Here is a 22,814-nt window from a genome sequence, read left to right as displayed (position 1 = left end):
CCTTTGTCACCTGTTTTTGTCTTTTTTGGTTTTTTGTTTTGGACCATTGTGTATATGTATTTTTGCTACTACATACTGTAGAGATGAGCTAAAAAGGCTATGGGCTGTTGAGCTGTTGCACTTCATTTATGTCATAACAGCTGTGTTGCTATAATTGCCTGTGTGGACACTGCCCTTCCAAGATAAAAATACTTTTTATCTCTTTAGTTTAGATCAGTTTGAAGGAGATAACAAAGTAAATATTGCTGATACTAAATCTATCAGGAGAAGCAGACTGAATATACATAATGATGCATTATTCCAGGAGTGTGGTGGCAGAGAGAAGGCAAAAGGAGGAGAGGACAGGAGGAACTTGCATGTTGTGATTTTAAGATTTCAGTTTTGCATAAGTTTGCTAGGTGGGTGTTAAACTGTTCTGAAAAGCTTACTAACAACTCTTTCTGAGCCAGTGCAGTAGAATTAATTACCTTTTTCTTCTTTCAGTATGCCATTTCTCAGGAGTTCATTTTTCTGGCACTGTTAAGTAATTGAGCTGTATTCCCTGCCTCCTTCCTAGGCTAAGACCTATTTTGGGAGTACTTTGATTTTGAATTTGATTGCACGAACATTGTCAGGTAACCTTTGAAAATCATAGAATTATAGAATCAACCGGCCTGGAAAAGACCTCTGAGGTCATCAAGTCCAATCCTTGATCCAACACCACCGTGGTTACTAGACCATGGCACTAAGTGCCACATCCAGTCTCATCTTAAAAACCTCCAGGGACAGTGAATCCACCACCTCCCTGGACAGCTCATTCCAATGCCTGATTACTCTCTCTGTAAAAAACTTCATCCTAATATCCAACCTAAACCTCCCCTGGCACAGCTTAAGACCATGCCCTCTTGTCCTACTGCTGGTTGCTTGGGACAAGAGACTGACGCCCACCTGGCTACAACCTCCTTTCAGGGAGTTGTAGAGAGTGATGAGGTCTCCCCTGAGACTCCTCTTCTCCAGGCTAAATAACCCCAGCTCCTTCAGCCTCTCCTCATAGGACTTGTGCTAAAGTTCCTTCACCAGCCTCGTTGCTCTTCTCTGGACCTGCTCCAGCACCTCAATATCCTTCCTGAACTGAGAGGCCCAGAACTGGACACAGCACTCCAGGTGTGGCCTCACCACTGCTGAGTACACGGGAAGAATCACTTCCCTGGTCCTGCTGGCCAACACCGTTCCTGATCCAGGCCAGGATGCCATTGACCTTCTTGGCCACCTGGGCACACTGCTGGATCATGTTCAGCTTCCTGTCAATCCAAACTCTCAGGTCCCTTTCTGCCTGGCTGCTCTCCAGACACTCTGTGCCCAGCCTGTAGCGCTGCAGGGGGTTGTTGTGGCCAAAGTGCAGGACCCAGCTCTCGGCCTTGTTGAATCTCATCCTGTTGGAATCAGACCATCTCTCCAGCTTGTCCAGATCCCTCTGCAGAGCCCTCCTGCCTTCCAGCAGATCAACACACCCCCCAACTTGGTGTCACCTGCAAATTTACTAATGGTAGAGTGAATCATCTCATCCAGATCGTCAGTAAAGATATTAAACAGAACTGGGCCCAACACTGATCCCTGGGGGACACCACTAGTGACCAGCTGCCACCTGGATGCAGCACCGTTCACCACCACTCTCTGGGCCCGGCCCTCCAGCCAGTTCCTAACCCAGTACAGAGTGCCCCTGTCCAAGCCATGGGCTGCAGCTTTTTCAGGAGTGTGCTGTGGGAGACTGTGTCAAAGGCTTTGCTGAAGTCCAGGTAGACACATCCACAGCCTTCCCCTCATCTACCAGGTGGGTCACCTGATCATAAAAGGAGATTTGGTTGGTCAGACAGGACCTGCCCTTCCTAAACCTGTGCTAGCTGGGTCTGATCCCATGTCCATCCTGTGGGTGCTGTATGATTGCACGTAGGATGATCTGCTCCATAAACTTGCCAGGCACTGAGGTCAGGCTGACAGGCCTGTAGTTTCCCGAGTCCTCCTTCCAGCCCTTTATTGTGGATCAGTGTGACATTCACCAACTTCCAATCGTCTGGGACCTCCCCAGTGAGCCAGGACTGTTGGTAAATGATGGAGAGCAGCTTGGCGAGCTCTTCTGCCAGCTCCCTCATCACCCTAGGATGGATCCCATCTGGTCCCATAGACTTGTGAGGATCCAAGTGGCTCAGCAGGTTCCCTCCTGGATTACAGGGGGGCTATTTGGCTTCCTGACTCTGTCTACCAGCTCTGGAGGACAGTTGTCTTGAGGACAACCTGTCTTACTGTTGAAAACTGAGGCAAAGAAGGTGTTAAGTACTTCAGCCTTTACCTCATCTTTGGTGACTATGTTCCCCCCCATGTCCCTCAAAAAATTGAGGTCTTCCTTGCCCCTCCTTTTGCTTGAAGTCCTTTTTAATTACCCTGGCACCTCTGTCATTAATGTCATCACTGCCAGCCTGGACCACCATCAGTGGACAGAGGGCTGGATTAGCTCAGGGAGTCTCCTGCTAATGTCCCTCACCGTGGCACAGGGAAGGCAGCAGACTTCCCTGTGGGATGGGTCTGGTTGGCACATAGGGTCCTCAGTTCCCCTCAGAAGGGAGTCGCCTATTACAACTACCCTTCTTTTTTTCTTTATAGCTGTGGTTGTAATCCATCTGGTAGACAGGGTGCAACCGGGAGACCCTCCAGACAGATCCTTTTCTTGGCTGTCCTCTACCTGACTCTCTGGATCCAGGCCCTCATACCTGTTCTTTAAGGGCACCGTGGGAGGTGATGGGGGTCAGGAGGGGATTCCTTTACCTCTTTGATCACGGACCTGTTTCCATTCCACCCCACCTACTTGGATTGCTCCATCTGCCTGATGGCAGGAGGGGCAGGGCTTCACCATCTTCTGCTGGACTTCTTTTGGGGTCAAAAGGATATGACTCCACCAGTCTATTTCTCTTTCACTCTCCCTAACACTTCTTAGCCGCTCCATTTCTCCCTTGAGCTCTGCCACCAGGCACAGCAAATCATTCACCTGCTCACATCTCACGCGGGCGTCTCTCACACTGTCCTGTGGTACTGACGCCAGGCTCAGACACTCTGTGCAGCCACTGACCTGAACAGCTGCGTCCTTCCTGGGGGGTTCTGTCTGGGTTAGCACACTGCTTCCGATAGTAGCAGCAACTGCTTTCGCTCATTTGGAAACCATTGCTGGGTCGAGTTGACTTGCAGAGAAAACAAAACAAACAAACAAAAACCAAACAAAAACAAACAAACAAAAATTAACCACATCCACACACCTATCTCACAACCCACCAGAGAAAGCTGGGACAGTGGCTGTGCCCTGCCTGCGCGAACTGCCCACGCGAACTGCCGCAACCTCAATGCAGTGCCACACCCCTATTTGCCCGCTCCGGGTCGCTTGAGCTCCCTGGAGCAGTTTAAATCTCCTGCCAATGACCTCAACTCCACCCCCTGGTCAGCTGATTAGGCCTCACACGGCATCTTCCGCTCCTGGCATATACAATCATGTCAAATGTTTGAAAATTACCCCCAAAAATTTACTGTGCTCACTTGCTAACTGGCACCATTTTCTTGGCTTCTCCTTATGGAAGTTTTAAAATTATCAGATTGCTGAAAAATTTTCCATGAAGATGCTTGCAAATGCCAGTTTAACTCAGATCCAGCTCTTGCAGGCATAGCTGTCTGATTTGCAACATAGGAGCTAGTCAGCAATTGTGATGAAATATTACCACCAGGTGTAAAATATGCTTTCATGGATCCTGTAACCAACCCTTTTTAGATTTCAGCTTTGCTTACATATTGCCATTGCAATGCATAGATACTCTATAATTTTCAGGAAACCTTGAACAGGAAAATAACTTGCTATTTTGCTTGTGGATGTATTTTCTAAATCTTGTTGTGCTCTATAGCGGACATTCATCCTGCAGTAGACATGCAGAGAATTAAACAACATCATCTTGTTCATAGTTTTGGACAAAAAAAGGAAACTTTGTTCTGGTAATTTCTTTTCCTTTCTTCCTGCCCTGTTTACTGTGTGGACTGGTGACTGTGTACTTCAAAAATCATGCTTGTCAGGCAATGCCTTTGCTAAGGCATTGCTCCATAAGGGAAGGTGAACTGGCAACAAGGAGTAAACAAGGCAAGTAGGGACAGTGTCCTCATTAGAAAGGGCCCCATCCCATAGAACCCAAGCAAGGCAAGCAGAGAGGGTCTAGTGATGACAACCAGCTTCAACAAAGAGTCTGGGTCACCAGACAAGTCCATAACAATGAGGCAAGTCTGTAGTTAAGTCAAGGTTAGGAACTGAGCTCAGTGACCATGGTCAGCCAAAGCTTGAGTGTTTGCCAGGCAAAGCCATAGTGAAGAGACAGGTTCAAAGTCAAACCCGGAAGTTAGGTGCCAGTCAGAGGGATACATGGCCAAACAGGCATATAGCTGTAGTGTTGCTCAGGTAAGAACCAGAGGCAAAAGCCTCAACCTACAAGCAATGTCTGAGCGAAAGGTTTTATGAAAGCCCTGATGGGTGATCTTTTAAGGTTTTCTTCCTTCACAACAGTCTGAACGAAGATTAGTCTTGAGTTCGGATACTGTTATAAAGTGTAAGACAGCTCTAGGTCATGGCCATACCATCCTACTGGTACAGGTAGGCTTGCTCTGTGCACACAGCTACTTAGATGTTTAGCAATTGGAACCATTCCTGTTGCCATTGTTCCAGTTTTGGGAGCAGTCACCTCCATCCTTTTACAACCCTGCTCATCGATCACACTCTGGCTGAGCCACTACCACCCACACTCTTTGCCAAATACTCACCAGATGGTTACTTCCATTGTGTTTGTGTCCAAATAGCTGTGCCTGAGCTAGCCAAAGGGTGTACCAGAGTACAGCTGTTTAGCCAAAGTCGGGCTTGAAACCAGAACAAACACCCATGGACCAATGAGATAGAGCAAACAAGGGTGTGAAGTTACCCAAGGCATTCCAAGCCAGTTATGGTGCACCAATCCGAAGGTGGGGGACATGCTCTGATTCAAAGGGACAATGCCCATGCAGGGATCTGGCACTGCATATGTGCTTCGTGCTGGAGTTTGCCAGGCCCTCTCCAACCTTATGTCACAACAGCAACATACTGCACTCTGGAAGAGTGCAATGCCAAGGCTGTACCAGTTCGGCTTTGGGGACTTCTCTTAAGAGGAAGCCATAAATTTGGGGATTGGGATAAAATTCACACTTTAGTTGGTGTAGGTTGCATCCTTTTTCCATACAGATTCTCAAGAAGGGGACCATGGTTTCTCATCTGTTTGAAGGTTTTTAATTCCCCAGCACATGCCCAAGACCAAAAACTTGGGAAACACCACATGTATTGAAGCAGTTCTGCTGATGGCAGGCGAGCTGCCCAGCCGCTAGACCACTCTTCCTCTCATACAACAGGCACTCAGGATTAACTGGCATTTGGAAGTTAGAGTCAGCACAGACAAAGAGATTCCTCCCCTTTGATACATCTTCTCTAAGGAAAATTGATTTTAAAAAATGTGTTGAGATGTTTCTTTACTAAAGCTGCAATAACATATCAACTATGTAGGAATTTAAGGGTAAGGTATTGGTGCAAACTTAGTCAGTTCATGCCACCAACTACAATTTTGATTTTTTTTTGCTAAAGCTCTGGTCCTGTTCTGACTGCACTAGCTGAAGTGCCTAACAAATTTTATGGAAGTATGAAAATGGCTTCTGCAGGTACCGAAGATGTTTATTTCATATGTAGAGATAATAGCTAAAGTAACCTCAGGAACTTCTTAAGACAATGCAGGTTTTGCAAGAAAAATTAGCAAAATCAAAGATAGAAAAAAAGGAAATCTTAATTTTCCAGTAATGCTACTTAATTATTGAGAGTTCTTATCTGAGAAAGTGAAATAAGCCAAGTGCTCCTAAATTACTTGCCTCTAACCAAAATTTAAAATAATAGCATTAATGTTGCTGTAAGAGTCAAAGTAGTGAACAATTTTTCTTTCAATCTTTTTAATATTAAACTTCTGATCTGTGAAACATAGGTAATTAAGTGGCAAGACCAGAATGATGAAAGCAACTTTGCTTCTCCTTTTGAATTTGCTGATGCAATTTAAACTGCATCCCTTAGAAAGTTCTTGCTTTCTGAAATCCTCCAGTGACTGATATGCCACTGTCAGTTTTTATCCATTGGTAAACAAACATTCACCTGCTATTTGTGTGAGTGAATATTCTAATGTGTCCCCTCTTTGTGAACTTCTAGATCTGTTCAGTGGGTAATATCCAGAAATCACTATCATCCTATAATGGATGTGAAGAGGAGTTCAGAGTACTGATTTTTCTCTCAGGCTCTGAATTCAAAGTATCTTGTTACAGTGGCATCCAGATTCCAATCTGTAAAAGAAATGTTATCGTTCTGCATTGCACCCAGGTTTTTTTGATAAATTAAAAAAACACAAGGGGTTCTGGTGGGGCTTAATTATTACTGGTTGTTGACCGAGGTTTTTTTTCTTCTCCCTATTTCATCTGCATCTGACAGCAATTCTGTTACTGTGTTGAGCAGCTACAGGATGTTGTACACAATTTTTTTTATCGTGGGCAAAAGGAAGGAACTGCTACTAATAATTTGTGTTTTAACAGGATGGGAAAACAGCAGAAGATCTCGCCAGAGCAGAGCAGCATGAACATGTAGCCAATCTGCTTGCAAGACTTAAAAAGGTTGGGAATGCATGAATTTTAACTGAAGTTTTCATGTTTTTAAAGTACTAATGAAAATTTGATTGTGGGAAATCATACAATAAATATTCATCAAAGCCATTCTAAAAAGCTGTTGCAAAATTCCTTACTGGAATTGTGTCTTTTTTTTTAATCCTTTTCATATTTTTAATAGTTGAAGTGTGTATGTATTAAAGAAGGTGGCTAAGCAAGTCTGCACCACTGATCTATATCTGTCTCTGACAGTGCCTAGTAAAGCATCTAAGGTGTTTAGCAGAAAATAAACTATTAAGAATTAGCACATCCCACAAGATGACTTATTTCCCCACCATCACCATTTCACTTAGATGAAGCTTATGAAGCATAAGGGTTTGTGCCCTTTATGAAAACTCTAATCTCATATGAATAGTTGCATAAGTTCCCAATGTCATGTTTTAATTCTGCAGTTTCAGTATATCCAAATCTCCTGACAACTAGAACAGAAAGCTGACCTGGGCTTGTTGTCAGGCAGTATATCTGCCACATCTGACATGCATTGAATATTTGGATAGGTGGCATCATTCATGCTGGAAAGGTTCAGAGACTACTTACCTCGAGATTACAGGCAAAAGCCAGACCAATTAAAATAATCGTGTTATAATGATGCTGATGGATCTGTGGAAAACTGAAATAAATAACCATTTCAAAGTAGTAATAGAAGATGGTGTGCACCAGGCATTGCCAAGGCGGAAGTAGAATCTCTTATGGCTGCCAGCAAATCTATACTTGCTAGGATTGTAAAATATATATCCGTGAAGGTATGAGAAAGTGCAAAGTTCAGACTTCCTTTGCAATGATAACTTCTGTAAAGGTTTGTTGTAACAGACTCCATTTTGCATAGTTGTATCCTCACACCAAATATTTACCTGTGCCTGCATGCAGGGGGGTAAATTTGTGGTTTAGTCGTGGTGTAAATACGGAAATACTACAAATTGACCTAGAACGAAGGGAGAAGATCAGTTAAATCTCTTTTGAAAGAGACATTACTAACTGTAATTCTCTTCTTGATAAAATAAGATTATATTATATTATAGCGGAGTATATTATTGAAGGCCTGTCTATATATATGTGGGAAAAATGTATGGTAACCATATACTTCATTAGACTATACTTTGCAACAGAGAATCTGATCAATTGAAATTAATGGATTAGATCAAACCACCAAAAATATTATAGTACTACACAGAATGGTCAATATACAATGTACAGAGTATACCTGACACTTATTTAATTTTCAGTGCTTGTGAAGAGTTTTGTCTCTACTAGCACACACATCAGGAACCTACTGTCGTAGTGGCTCTTGTGGAGGATTCAGTATTAGCTGTGAGGGTGCAGTATTTGCATTTAGTTTGCATTAACAAACTAAATTGTATGCACTACTGTTTCTGTCAAATTCCTCATCTCAGTTGCAGCACGCTTGTAATTCAGGGGGGCTATAGGCTCTCATTTAATGATTCATCCTACCTGTTAAATTCAGTACAAATGCAGAGCAACAAAGCTTCTCTCTCAGCTCCCAATGGGGGAGTGAAGAAAGGACAGATGAAGCTAGTTCCTTTGCTCTTCCACGTTTCTTCTTTCTCCGTGTTTCCTTAAAATTCTCCCAAATATGAGAAGAATAGAAAAAGGTATAGAAGAGGAGAAATGCACATCAGGTTTTCAGATTACTCAGGTGGTAGAAGTCCCAGAAAAATTCTTCAGTGCTGCATGTATATTATATAAGATTATGGATATTGGTTATGCTGAGACTGATGGTAAGGAGGCTGGGTACTGAAAGATGCTAGTTTTTCCTCCTTTGACCTCTCCATGAGATTTTCATGAAAACTATGTGATTTTCATGAAACCTCAAGGTGGTTCTTGAGAGAGACCATTGAGCTGTGTCTTGTCTACCTGTTGTTGCCCTTCTGCCAGTAACTGATTGCTTACATGATGAACCAGATTAACATCAGTCTGGCAAGAATGTACCTAAACCCTGTGTTTTGAGTTTCATGGAGGCAGAAGTTCCCTGCCACATGTTCTGATTTCGTCTTTATGTTAAATTTTAGGATACACACCGGGGGCTTTTTATCCAGCAGTTGAGGCACACACAGAATCCACAGCCTCGAATCAAACTGAAGTTGTTTGGACACTCTGGTGCTGGGAAAACCACTCTTGTGGAGTCTCTCAAGTGTGGCCTGATACGAAGCTTTTTCCGAAGACGTAGGCCGAGGCTTTCCTCCACAAGCTCAAGCAGATTCCCCCCATCTCCTTTGTCTTCCAAACCTTCAGGTATGTTTTTGATGAGAAAACATTTGCATGAGAAAACATTTTCCTCTTAGCCTCTTGTAACTCCTAAGGAAGAACTGTTGGCTGCACTGCAAAAGACAGGACAGCGTAAGTATGTAAGAAACCAAAACAAAGCAGAGAGGGACTGACTTCTCTGCATAGGCTTGTACCTAAAATAAGAGGGAGAGGACCAGCAAGCGTGTAGGGTACACGAGCAGTTAAGGTTTTGTTTGCTTACACGCTGTGTAAGTGAACTCGGAGAGTGGAGGACAGGACATGTAAACATGGTGTTTATTTTTCACAAAAAGTCCTAGGCTGTAACCACCTGTGTCATAACCAGATTCTTTTCTGCTGGAGGAGCTTCAATAAATGGTGTGCAAAATTGATCAATTGTTACATCTTGGTGATTTTTAAGTAATAATAGAATTCAGAACTTCCTCTGATGCTTTGGAGTGCTTTTCCATAAGGTACAGGATTGAATTAGCCTGGTTAGAGGTGTCTAAAGTTATCTCCAAACAAGGTGAAGATGAACATTTTCTAAACTGAAATAAATGCAAATATTAGGGAAATATATTACCAGTGTAGCACCAGTTGGCCTGTGCTAAGTGGGGAGACCTACAAGATGAGGAGGAACTAGCTAGGTTTGCACTTAAGCATGTACCCAGCTTTGGAAAAACCCACAGAAAGACAGTGGAAAGGGCAGTGAACTATTTGTCCAGGTCCGTTTTCTAATCTGAGAGGCTGCGCAATGTATACAAGCTAAGCACGTCAAGGAGCTCAAATTTAAACTGATATTTAGTAGTCTTATTATATAAGTGTTAGTTTAGTTGCCTTTAAAAAAAAAAAAACAACTTCTGGATAATACTTGTAAGTTTGGGTTTCATTCATCATTTTTAAGTCATGTTAGAACAGTACTAGCAGTAGATTTCATCTCTACTTTCTCTCTAGTCACCTAAGGAAGCTATAAGGCATTCACAGAGTAACTTAACAAGACAAGATCCTTGGCACAGAGATTGCTATTGCATTTGTTGTTTACTTAACACAAGGGGCTCACATCTGTGACACCAGAATAAAGAACTTGCAGGAAGGTTTTGACTGAAGATTTTTTTTTTGTTAAACGTTGATTGGTAACAGAACCAAAGGAGAGGTGTTGTGTGCTCACACCATCATAAAATCAGAAAGACTGCCAGTCACATTGGCAAATCAAGGTAGAAATAATGGTCAGTTTTAAGCATGGACTTGAAAATAGCTTACCTGGATATAAAGCCAGAAAGTTTTGCAGTTCTATACAAACAAAGCTACTATGGTGTTATTTTAACATTTGGAAGTTTCTTTTTTACTTTTTACAGATGTTCTTTTTGGATATAAATAATTACATAACATGTAAATGATATTATGTGTTGAATGACCTAATCAGATAAATATTTAAATCAGCACAACTTGGTCTATACTTGATCACATTATTTATTTGTTTATGTGTTTGTTTAAATTGTGTAAAAATAAGTGTACTTACCCTGTATTTATTTACGAGAGCCCAAATATTTTAAATATTACAGTAGGAGATCAAATATGAAAGTATAGTTTTACTGCTAACAGGTAATTTCTTTCTATAGTAAAACCCAAATATTAGAATTTGCCGTCTAGTGGAGGAAAGAAATCTTTACCTTATCCACTAGATGGTGCAGGTCAGTTAAAAAGCCCTTTCACTTCTCATTTCCACTCTGGGAATCTGAACTAAGCATGAACTAAAAATATTGCTTATTAGTAAAACAATTTTGGTTAGGGGCCTGCTTTTCTTCCCCACGTTCCCAGAAACAGTTGTTACACAGTGATATTTTTTATCATTACTTACAGGAATCAACTATATGAATACGTAACATTTCCATGTCAATAATAATAGTCCATGCTATGAAATTGCAGCCCTTAGCTAAAAAAACCCCACCAGTATATTTTTGCAATATAGAACTTTAACTATTGAAACCATTCATACACATATAATTGAGGTTTCTCTATATACCACTCAGTGGTATATATGCTAATGGATGTAAGTAGTGTATGGGATCATTCTAGTATTTTAATCATTCAGAATAAGGATGTAGTTGTGTATGCTCACAGCTTCACAGTCATCTCCTTTCTTTGAAGAGCACCTTGGGGTTTTTAATCTGCTTTTATGTCGTACATACTTGTTTTGAAGTGATCTGGTAGTGATTTTCACATGGTTTGTAATCACATTTTCCTTTCCCTGACCCAGTTTCAGTAAGTATTACGAATCTTTATCCTGGTTGTGAAAATGTCAGCGTGAGAAGCCGTAGTATGATGTTTGAGCCAGGCCTGACCAAAGGAGTATTAGGAACTTTCGTTTCACCTGCTCATCACTCTCACTTCTCTGCTGATGACCAGTCCACCAAGGCGATTGACATTCAAAATGCGTGCTTGCATGGTAAGCAGAGTCCTGGGCTGGGGTGCCTTCATGCTGCAAAATAGTTTATGCCATTTTGCTTGTTTTTAAAAATAAAAGTGGAAAAAAATCTGACCTGGTATAGTAGTGTTTGACAATGCAACACTGTAAGGATTTGATTTGTTTAGGGAGAAAGTAAATCTGCCTGATATTCTGTAGCTCTAATATACATAGTAATCTCTCATGTCGTAATCTTTATAGTATCACGTAGAAACATTTTTGACATGAGTAAGTGGGGGAAAAGAAAGGAGGGATTTGGTATAACAGGAGCAGGTTGGCAAGGTGACTGCTAGTGTGAAGGCTCCTTCACCTCTATGTCCTTTCGGAATTTTATCAGATTTAATCTGATCCTGTAAAGCCAAGTGTCCTCACCATTTAAGTGGTTCCCAGCTATACAAAGGACCTACTGTTCTCACCCTGTGACAGGGCTAGAGCATGTTTGGTGAGCCCTGAAGCTCATCAATCATGGTGAGTGGAGCTTCTGATTTCATTTGTTTTTTCCAAGGAAGCTAACTGCTTTGCAGTTGAAACCAGTTAGCAGGTTTCAACTAAAGAGAGATCAGTCAAAGAAGTTGTCGTAAGTACTTATATGGCTTTTGACTCTGACCACACAAATGGTGCTTATCCTCCACCAGCCATACCAATTGTTATTTATATAGGTGGTAATATCTCCCCCAGTAGGATCTCTTCTCATGAAGAAAATGCGTGTCATAGCAGCTACAATTTTGAGGCTAAGTTAGTATTAATCAAGATTTTTATTTTGGAGAGAGAAACCTATTTATGAATGCAATATATGCACAGTAACAAATGCAGTGACAAAAAACATTTATCCTAGCTGCTGAGTAGTTTGCCATGTAGCTAAAGCTTTTTCTTTGTCCAGGCTAATTTCTTCTTTTGGTATAATTTGAAACCATGTCAAATTCTGCAGGGGAACAGAGTTGTGACGGACTGTCAGAAGGGTTTTCTTATCTCTTTCTCTGTGCTATCTTGATGTAGAATGAAAGAGTACACATAGGGTGAACTCTGAATATCTGTACTCATAACAGTACATTGGTGGCTTCTTTCCCTCTAGAAGTTTGAGGCACATCTTAATGAGCATTTATTTAACTAGAAGTAGTACAAGTGCATCAGACTTTACCATGATGTGAAGTGTATCTGGGAAGTGCCATACAGTGGAACACACTAATACGTTTATCACATGAAGCTAAAGGAAATGGCAAAAAGAAGCATGGGGCTTTTAGGATTCTTAGCATGGTGATTATTCAGTCCTGATTTACCAATGGACTGAGAATAGTACAATTCTGTAAAGCAAAGTGGCTTCATTGAGAATGTGCTTTAGCTGTTTTTAACATCAGCAGTGTCATGTTAAGAAGAAAAATTAATAAAAATATTAAGCTTTTTGGAGGTGAGCAGGAAAAGAATGGGAACTGTTATTCTTGATTTTCAAGGCAATTATAACATCTGTTGCTGTTGTGCAAGGCAAAGCCTGATTTAATGCATGACTGCATGCATATAACACAGGTGCTTCCATGTGGCATCCAGCTGAATGTCCTAGAGAAGTGAATGTGAGAGAGGAACAGATTGTGAGGACCCAACTTCTAAGCCTCTGAAACTCTGCTCCCTTTGTTCATGATTGCTTTTGCAGTCTTGTCTTCTCACATGCATAGGGTTTATCTTTGTGAAAGTTTAAATCAGGTTAACTCTTGTTTGTCTTTCCCTGGCTAGAAGATGTTTCTTGTTGATGAAATGTGATCTCTTTATCTTTGTCTGTTTTTCAGGAGTTGGTGATTTCAGCATCTGGGAATTCTCTGGGAATCCTGTGTACTTCTGCTGTTACGATTATTTTGCTGCAAATGATCACACTGCAATTCACATAGTGCTTTTTAGTCTTGAGGAGCCTTATGAAATCCAATTAAACCAAGTGACCTTTTGGCTCAGTTTCCTGAAATCATTGGTCCCAGTTGAGGAGCCAATAGGTATGTTCTTCTGCCTGATAATGAGGTATTAAATGACTGTAGAATAAAGCTTCTTGTATTTCTCTGCAACTTTGTACATCATCCATGTTGAGTTGCTGTTTTGTGTCTTCACCCCCATGTATTCAAACAAACTTTACACAAGGTTTCTTACAAAAAGCTAATTTTGTCTGTGGAAGAAGCTGGAAGAGTTGTACACCCCACTTAGTCCAATTATAAAGGGTCATGAGGTTCAGTGCAACCTCTTGTGGCACTGGAATTTAGACCTGTACATAGGAGATCAAGTTTTATATCAGATAAGCTGTATGGAAGAGTGTTTCAGAGGGTTGGAACCATTTAAAGCAACACATTACTTAAATTCTGCTTCTATCTGGCCCCAGTTAACAGTGTTTTCAGCATAAATTAGTGACTCTTGTCAGTGAGAACAGGACAGAACAGTATTGTAAAACAGCATTACCCCTCAGTATGTGCAACTTTAATGTGTTTAACTAGAATTGTATTTGGACTTCAAATATGATAACTTCTTGGTGCATCAGGATGTACAGTAATAAATATTTCTTGTAAATTTCAACTTCACCTATTCTCCAATTTTGCGTGGGGTTTAAGTAATTTTACTTGGTTTATAGTCAGGCTTTCTAACATACTGAACATCACTTGGCAGGCAAACCAATTAATTTTTTTCTTAAAACATCTGTTAGTCTAGGCGTATATATACTAAGTAACTTGTTTGAAGCTGAGTATTGGTCAGCAGACTTTGACAGTTTCACGGATTAACCAAGCTCTGACATGCATCTTGGCTCTGTGATCTGAAAGATTATTCCAGACAGTGGACCTAACTCAGCACTCATGGACATTTGTAACACTGCTAGGGATTCACCAGACAAGTGTATTAAATACTTACATAGTGCAAAGAGTATTTCCTCTCTCTTTCTGTGTTCTGCTTGAAGCTGTATGCATTATCTCAGCCAGATAATGATAATGAGCCAAGTTCAACCTTCAGTTTTCAGTTCAGGCACTATATTCTTTTATTTTCTCTTTTAGATCAAATCCAAGGTTCACAATATGAGCATTTGGATCTAACCAGGAATCAATTGACTCTGGAAGTAAAAGCTCAGAAATTTGCAGAAAAGTGTCAGAGCTGCAAGTACAGTTGATTTGCAGTTGCTGAAAGTTTTTCATGGCTCCTCAGTCTAGCAGGGAAACTTAGTTCTTCAGAGTCAGAATTTCAGTTAATTTTTTCTTCTTGCTGATCTGATTATCAAGATTATTTAGATACTTTGCTTAAATCTGTGTTCTGATCAGCTCAATTTGGGTACCCATGCAGCTTTGTATTTTTACAGATCTCTCAAGTAATATCTATTAACTGATGTTAGCAGAAAAGTTAAAACCTTTGGAATTTTCTAATTATTTTGTCTAAGTCCTTTAGCTGCCAAAAAAAAAAAGATAACTACAAAATACTCACCTGGAAGTGCTATGCAGAGATTTGGGGAAATGCAGCTTTTTAAGAAAGACTCAAGATTATGTAGCTCTTAATTGATGAGAACTGAGCAGTGATGTAACCATATTTCTCCCATGTGAAGTTTATTTCAGGCTGAAACAGCAGGATTGGGTGTATTGTCTCTTTTAAAAATAGTCTAATGATGTCTTCTCTTTTTTGGAAAATCAGTTTGAGAAAAGATTTAAAACTCTGTGTTCCGTACTGTCACCTCATTCATTCCATTTGTATCTTTCTTTCTCATTCTTTTTCATGGTTTCTGCCAGACTTTCCTACTTAACTCTTAAGTAAGAGGTCATTGTTTGTGTAAGTACTGCAAAGTAGCATTCATATCAACATATGAATGTTGTAGACATTTTGTGTTCTACTTACAATCCTCTACTCTACAACTGTAGTATTAAGGACCATCCAAAGATTATGCAAAAGCCTTTCAAAAAACTGTTATTTCTGAATAGTTTTTCCTTACACTATCATAGTTTGTAGTTAATAAATGTATCATTAGTGCTATTGATTACTGGTTTTGTGGAAAAAAAACAACTAACGTAATATAACTGTATCTGATGTTATTCAAATAGTCTAGCTATTAATATATAGACAGTCCTATAAGCAGATAATAGCCAAAGCACCAGCGGTTACACTATTAATGGCTGTGCTTAGAGTTGGTAAATCCACCATAAAAGTGCTTGATATGAAGAATGTAAAATGTATTTCTGCTTTTCTGGCTCAGTAAGACAGCCAGCTCTATAGGCATGTCTCACAGTGAGGGAGTCCTCTTATTTCTCTTCTAGCATTTGGTGGAAAGCTGAAAAGACCCCTGCATGTTGTTTTGGTTGCCACACATGCTGACATAGTGAATCTTCCTCGGCCTATTGGGGGAGAGTTCTACTATGACAAAGACGTGTCATTGTTGAAAGAAATCAGAAACAGGTAAGTGGGGAATGCATTTATATGTAGTGTTTAAACATGTTAATTGGAAAGAAAAAATACCAAAATACATATGTAAAAGGTTTTTATATGGCTTAAGCTTTATGATATTATGATATTTTGAATATGTTCAGGAAGCCTGTATTGTGCTAAAATTGAAATATTTACCACTAAAATGAGCCAAGTGTTGTCAAAATGAATTGTGGCTTAGGAAGTCTCACCCTGTAAACACTATGGTCCATCCAAAGGCCCATTTCAGCTTTCCTTTCTAATGTGCTGGTGTTCAGGTTTTGCACAGTCTCAGAAAAGTGAGCAGTTCTCAGCTAAAAATTCTGGATGCAAAAGAGGCAACTTTACAAGAGGACCACGCTTTGCTCTGAAGTGATTTAGGGATAGGTATGAAAACAACCTAAATGAGGCCTGGAGGTACTCCCTACATGGTTTGCAAAAAGCTGGACATTATAGAGTCACATAGGTGACAAGGTCATCCAAGAGGTACCTAGAAGTTAGAGAAACTTCTAGCATTCTTCAGCTAATATCTAGAGCACGTACTAATGGTAGATGGAAATAGGGAATTTTTCATTAACATGCTGTTGTTTAAAGTAACAATAACTTGTGTTCACAGTAAGCACACAAGTGGGTAGCACGTGCTATGAGAAACCATTCATACCTGTGAGCACAGACACTTGTCTGGACTGTACAACAAACAGATGTAGGAATTCCAGCACAATACTGGTAGGGCAGTATCTTGATCTATTGAAATAAATGGGTAGAAAATACCTGTGTGTAGTCTTTGGTGTTGGAATTCTTTTAAATGCAAAGCTCTCCAGAGCTCAGAAAACAGATTTGTGTGGTTGAAAAGTCAAAAGCAAGTGAGAAAGAGAGCTGGTGTCAACAGCAATGACAACTGGACTATTTAAAGTAAGAAAAAAGAAAGCAACAAACACTAAGACCTTAAAAATAATTAATTCTTGTAATCCCTTCTCTAGTAAAATGTTTTGGTTTGTATTTCCAAGTCATGTGATGCAGTTATAATTTTCTTCCACATCTTCAGCCATCATCCCGAGAGAAAACAATTTTCTCTCAATATCTGCTTATTTTCAAGACAATTAGAGAGCAGCTATGGTGTCTGTTATTATAAAATATCTTAGCACAATCATTACTTTATCATTCCTTGAAGAAAAATATTTCTTGTGAAATTTAAGACTGAAGTACAACTGTATTAAGAAATAAACTGGATTTGGGACTAAGTAAACAATAATTTTTGTCTTTTAGATTTGGAAATGATTTGCAAATTTCAGAAAAGTTATTTGTCTTGGATGCTGGAGCATCAGGGTCTAAAGATATGAAGCTTCTCCGAAATCACTTGCAAGAAATAAGAAGCCAGATAATTTCTGTAAGTAATGTCTTATGTCCTGTGTTGGATCAGCCAAAATGTGAACGTCATGTTTAATAATTTACTGTAAATTTTGAACTTACATTCTGAAGCATCTAGAAATAAGTGCTGTTCCAATATTTTTAGCAGCATGCTTTACAGGTCAGGTGATAAACAAACTCCTGACATCAAAGATTCAGTCATTATTTTAAAAATTGTAGCTGTTTTGAGCAGGTCACCAAAATGCTCTCTACTGAAAGAAAACAATTTGAGATTTTCAATTCAAAGTCATAGTTTTGTATTTTGATTGGCAGTGATTGGATTCCAGCATTGGCCCTTTTTTGTTCTTTCTTTTTAATCAGCATTATATTACAGAGAAACAGAGAAATATATTATAAATATATTTCAGGCAAATACATTTTTCTTAAATTAAACATCAGAGTAGGACAGTTTCCTCAACTGTTATAAAGATAATGAATATGTATTAACTTTTAACTGCCTTTTTAAACTGAAAAATATTGCAGTTGTATATGTATGTGTAGGTATATGTATATGAGACCAAAGGTAAAGTAACCATGGTTTGCTGTTAGCGTCATGAATCCACAGAGACTTCCATACTAAGGGTAACCAAGTCAAATTTTTATGTAGCCTGTGCTAAATGGATTTCTATTTCTTCATACCAAGGGCCCTCTTAGTTGTGTTACACACTAAGAAGATTTTCTGCAGCTACTTCTGATAGGTATTTTTTAAAGTTAATTAAAAATGAATGTATTACTGAGTTCATTCTGTGGGTTGAGGAAAATATTTAGTTTTATGCAAAATTCAGCCTACTTTACATTCCCAATGGTCTCTTGATTTAATAGACTTTCCTTCTCTGAAAAAACTTTATTGATATAGTTGTGATCACTGGCTTGAAATCTGAAGGGTTTTGCTGCATAAGAAGTGCATGCTGTGGCTTGAGAGTGTAGGAAGAAGGTACCAGTGAAGTCTAAGACAGTCAATACATGAAAGTACCATTTTTGCTTCTTGTCTGGTACCGTGCTTTCTCACCTTTTGAAGTAAATTGGTCCTGCAGAGGTATTTATGGCTACAGATTTTAAATAAATTTTGATAATTTCAGAAATAAGAGCAACTTAAAAATGCATGAAGGCAAGTCATGGTGATATTAGGAAAGTTTGCTTATTTCAGTGAAAAAGTGGTTTCTGAAATTCATTTTTTTAAGAAGAAGTAAATTGATCTTATGGAAAGTGAATGCCAGATGATAAAGGTCCAGCACAAGGGGAACTCCTTAGGTCTAAATATACATTATGAATGCATTAGACTACCATAAAAAAACCAAAACCAAAAACAACAGCAGCAGCATCAACAACAAAACCATCAGCACCAAAACAATAGTACCATTTTTCTCAAATGGATGTTTTCTGTGCTTCATTTAAGACTTGCCCACCTATGACTCATCTCTGTGAAAAAATAATCTCCACACTGCCTTCATGGAGAAAAATTAATGGACCCAACCAGCTGATGTCCTTGCAGCAGTTTGTGTATGATGTACAGGAACATCTTAATCCCCTAGCAAGTGAAAACGACCTACGGCATATTGCACAGCAGTTGCATAGTATAGGAGAGGTAAGTGTTTTTATCTAAATTGAATCTCTTCAATAGCAAGGTACTCTTCTGGTAGAATATTGCTTTATGAGTTTACTCAAATGTCTAAAGTTGGGGTTTTTTCTCTCCCTCTTAAGACATCATAAGAAGTAGAGACTGGTTATTAATGCTTTTTGTTATTATTATTGTCTTCTGGCTTCTATTTCATTCAACATAATCTCTTTGAGATAGGAAGAATTACAGTTTATAGCTACAGCTGTAAGAATATAAAATGCCCAGAAAGGATCCATATACCATCACCTTCAATGAAGTGTTCACTGCATATGAGAAATTTATATATGTCCATTAGAAATTGAATCATAGAATAACACCTTTGCATAAACAGCTTGCAGTGCATGTCTAGGCTTTCCAGCTGTTGGGCTCTAATGATTCCATTACTAGTGGAAATCAAGAACCAAATCGTTTTTTTTTCTGAGCACTTGCCAGATATTAAAATGCAGTGTTTGTTTTTCTCCTGTGAGCAGTGTTAATCAAATTATTTGGTTACGTTAGGAATGTCAGGAAGGAGAGAATGTGGGCTATCACCTTGTAATACAGTATGTAATACAGATGTAAACAGTAACTTTCATATTTATAAACAGATAAACATTATGCAGAGTGAAACTGTCCAAGATGTTGTGCTTCTGGATCCTCGCTGGCTCTGTTCAAATGTCCTTGGAAAAATCTTGTCAGTGGAGAACCCAAAAGCCCTCCATCACTATAGAGGCCGATACACTATAGAGGACATCCAGCGTCTGGTGACAGATAGTGACGTGGAAGAACTGATACAGATTTTGGATGCCATGGATATTTGTGCAAGGGACCTTAGTAGTGGAACAATGGTGGATATTCCTGCTCTCATAAAGACTGACAATCTCCATAGGTCTTGGACAGATGAGGAAGATGAAGTGCTGATTTATGGTGGTGTTAGAATCGTTCCTGTGGAACATCTTACCCCATTTCCTTGTGGAATTTTTCATAAAGTTCAGGTGAATCTCTGCAGGTGGATTCATCAGCAGAGCACAGAGGGAGATGCTGATATACGTTTGTGGGTAAACGGATCAAAGATTATGAATCGCGGAACTGAGATTTTAGTGCTGCTGGTCAATCATGGTCAGGGTATAGAGGTCCAAGTTAGAGGACTGGAAACAGAGAAGATCAAGTGTTGTTTACTTCTGGATTCTGTGTGCAGCACCATTGATAACTTAATAGCCACAACCTTACCAGGTCTTCTGACTGGGAAATACTACCTTAGTCCTCAGCAGCTGAGGGAACATCATGAGCCGGTAATGGTCTACCAGCCTAGAGACTTTTTCCGTGCACAGAGTCAAAAGGAGACATCACTAACTAACACTATGGGGGGATATAAAGAGAGCTTTAGCAGTATACTATGTTTTGGGTGTCTTGATGTCTACTCCCAGGGAAGTCTAGGAATGGATATTCATGTTTCTGATCTGAATCTACTTACCAGGAGAAAATTAAGTCGACTTCTGGATCCACCTGATCCTATGGGCAAAGATTGGTGCCTTCTGGCCATGAACCTGGGCCTCCCTGATCTTGTTGCAAAGTACAATACAAATAATGGAATACAAAATTACTTTCTTTCAAGTCCAGTTCATGCCCTTCTGCAGGAATGGAGTAATGCATCTGAGAGTACTGTAGGTATCCTGATGTCTAAGCTGAGGGAACTAGGTCGCAGAGATGCAGCAGATTTTTTACTGAAGGCATCTTCTGTATTCAAAATTAATTTAGATGCTAACGGTCAAGAGGCTTATGCTTCCAGTTGCAACAGTGGCACATCTTATAACTCAATTAGCTCTGTAGTGTCACGGTAAGAAGAAGTGTTTTGCATGGACGTCCTTTTAAACTGCTGAAAGGATCAAAGATACAGTATAAGAGTTACAGTGCATACTAATTTATGAGATTTTACATCAAAGGATCCTTCTCTAGTGCCACCTTTTATGCGCATAACCTTTCTGCTTCTAACGTGAATTGTTGCTCTTTATTAAAAAGACTGTTGTACTTCTGGTGGTTTAAAACTATTCCTGATACAGAATGTGCTGCTTAATACTGCCATTTCAACTGGAAAGTCTTAACTTTTGGATTATACACTGCAACTGTTTTATATAAATCTCCCCATAAAAGGTAGGGGGAGAATAATAGCACATATTACCTTAAATGTGTATTTCTTACACCCTTTTTTTCTTTTCACTGTGTCCCCTGCTTGAAATTTTTTTATATTTTTAAGGAGCAAAATCCACCATTTGTGATCAATCTGACCAAATTTAAGCGCATTGTTTTTAGCTCAAAAAGCGAGTGCCTTTTGTAGAAGGCAGGGTGCGGTTGATTTGAATGACCCTGCTGGAGTTACAAGAACATGCTACCTCTGTTTCACTTAAATTGTCTGCATGCTTATCATTGCAAGTGGTGCTTGCCTGTTAATTTTTCCTGCACTTCTAAGACATTGGTGATGACTCACACAGAGCATTCCTGTGCCAGTACTATGGGTATAGACATGTGATACCTAATCAAATTCAATTACAGTCAGATCATAATGTGAAAATCTCTTAAACTTGCCAATTATCATGCTTCATTATTTCCATGCACCTCAGGTAAAAGTTCATATCATTACAGAGTTCAAAAAACACAAGTGTTGGATACTGCAGAATAATATTATCTAGCTGTCAGTTGTAATTTGTGTATAACAAAGGTTTTCTACTATTAGATCCTGCATTACTTACTTCCTGTACTTGAAAACTTTGATGGGGATAAAAAAAAAGGAAGCAAGGTTTCTTGCAGTGATAACTTTAAAATTGATATGAGGGAATATGACCCATTCTCTGTTCTAAAAAGCATGTAATTTTCATGGTGCGATATGTGTTTGTTTATATATATTGTATGTACATACATTAAGACTATTTTTTCCTTAATCTTACAATGTAGTAAAATTTTAAAGGATTTTTCTACAAATAAACTGTTGCTTGTTGCATCTTAGTTCATCATATTCTGTTGCTGAAGAGTACCGAACCTTCTTTTTTCCTTAGAGTCACGCTTGTGGAGAGGCAGTGCGTGCCTTCGGAAGCTCTGGGAACCTCCTGTTTCACTTCAGAGGGATATCTTAGTACACTGCAGCAATATTTATTTATTTTTTAACTGCAGAGGTGGTCCCCGTGCAGCATAGGGATTTGCATTCATTTTGACAAATGGCAAGGCAAAGCAGATTGGTACATAGCCTTTTTCTTTGTGTTTTTTTTACAAAGGAAATTAAAACAGCAGATGTGACATTGTCATCGGGAATCCTCCAGATTATGCTGTGCTGCAGAGGGAGAGAACACTGCATTAGAGCCTGTGCTGCAGTAATAGTCCTTTACATTAAAGAGCCCCTCATCACACAAGGAACTGTGCTGCTGCCGCTTATTTAAACTCCCAGCATCACTCCCTGATAGCTGCACAGTTTCGATATGGCACTTTGTGCAGGCAGCTTTGCACAATACCTCTACCCTGTGTATGATGCAAAGAAATTAAGTGGGCCCTTCTTAAAATCCCAGTTGCTGTTTCCCAGTGCCTTTCTTTGCATATTGTACCCTTGCTTTATTAAATACTTTTCTGGGCATCACTAGGCTCCTTAGTTAAACATTTTTTTTAAAGTCTAGTCCTCAGTAAGAGGTATGGTTAATGAGAAGTCCTACCCTGAGGTGTCTGTGCATTGATATTCTGCCTCTGACAAACTGCATTCAGCATCTTCCACTGCTGCTCAAAGTGGTTCTGGGCAGAGCCCAGCTCTATGTAGCCCATATTTGCCTGTCAATTCATGGCCACAACCATGCTTCCCCTTCCAGCTGTGGACATGTTCTGTACTTCTGTCAGATTCTGGTACGTGATGGGTTCTTCTTCATGTCATAAAACTTTCTACTTTTCAATCAG

The 22,814-nt window shown here is 39.6% G+C and overlaps 1 protein-coding gene across 1 annotated transcript in view; it reads left to right on the top strand.

Moving 5' to 3' along the window:
- The window catches only part of DAPK1 (death associated protein kinase 1), a 93,993-nt gene extending 72,109 nt beyond the window's left edge, over window positions 1-21,884 (top strand). Inside the window, exons 19-26 of the mRNA XM_027708835.1 lie at window positions 6,646-6,723; window positions 8,802-9,024; window positions 11,273-11,461; window positions 13,258-13,455; window positions 15,736-15,874; window positions 17,147-17,267; window positions 18,684-18,872; window positions 19,493-21,884. Coding sequence (XP_027564636.1) covers window positions 6,646-6,723; window positions 8,802-9,024; window positions 11,273-11,461; window positions 13,258-13,455; window positions 15,736-15,874; window positions 17,147-17,267; window positions 18,684-18,872; window positions 19,493-20,725 — 2,370 coding nt within the window. The 3' untranslated portion in view covers window positions 20,726-21,884. The remainder of the gene's footprint in view (window positions 1-6,645; window positions 6,724-8,801; window positions 9,025-11,272; window positions 11,462-13,257; window positions 13,456-15,735; window positions 15,875-17,146; window positions 17,268-18,683; window positions 18,873-19,492) is intronic.
- Window positions 21,885-22,814: the final 930 nt, after the last annotated feature.

The sequence above is a fragment of the Neopelma chrysocephalum genome, unplaced genomic scaffold (assembly GCF_003984885.1).
Source record: "Neopelma chrysocephalum unplaced genomic scaffold, ASM398488v2 Primary Assembly neopelma1_96545, whole genome shotgun sequence".
Lineage (NCBI taxonomy): Eukaryota > Metazoa > Chordata > Aves > Passeriformes > Pipridae > Neopelma > Neopelma chrysocephalum.
The sequence above is the reverse complement of the archived record's forward strand: the minus strand, read 5'-3'. Positions and strand labels throughout refer to the sequence as shown.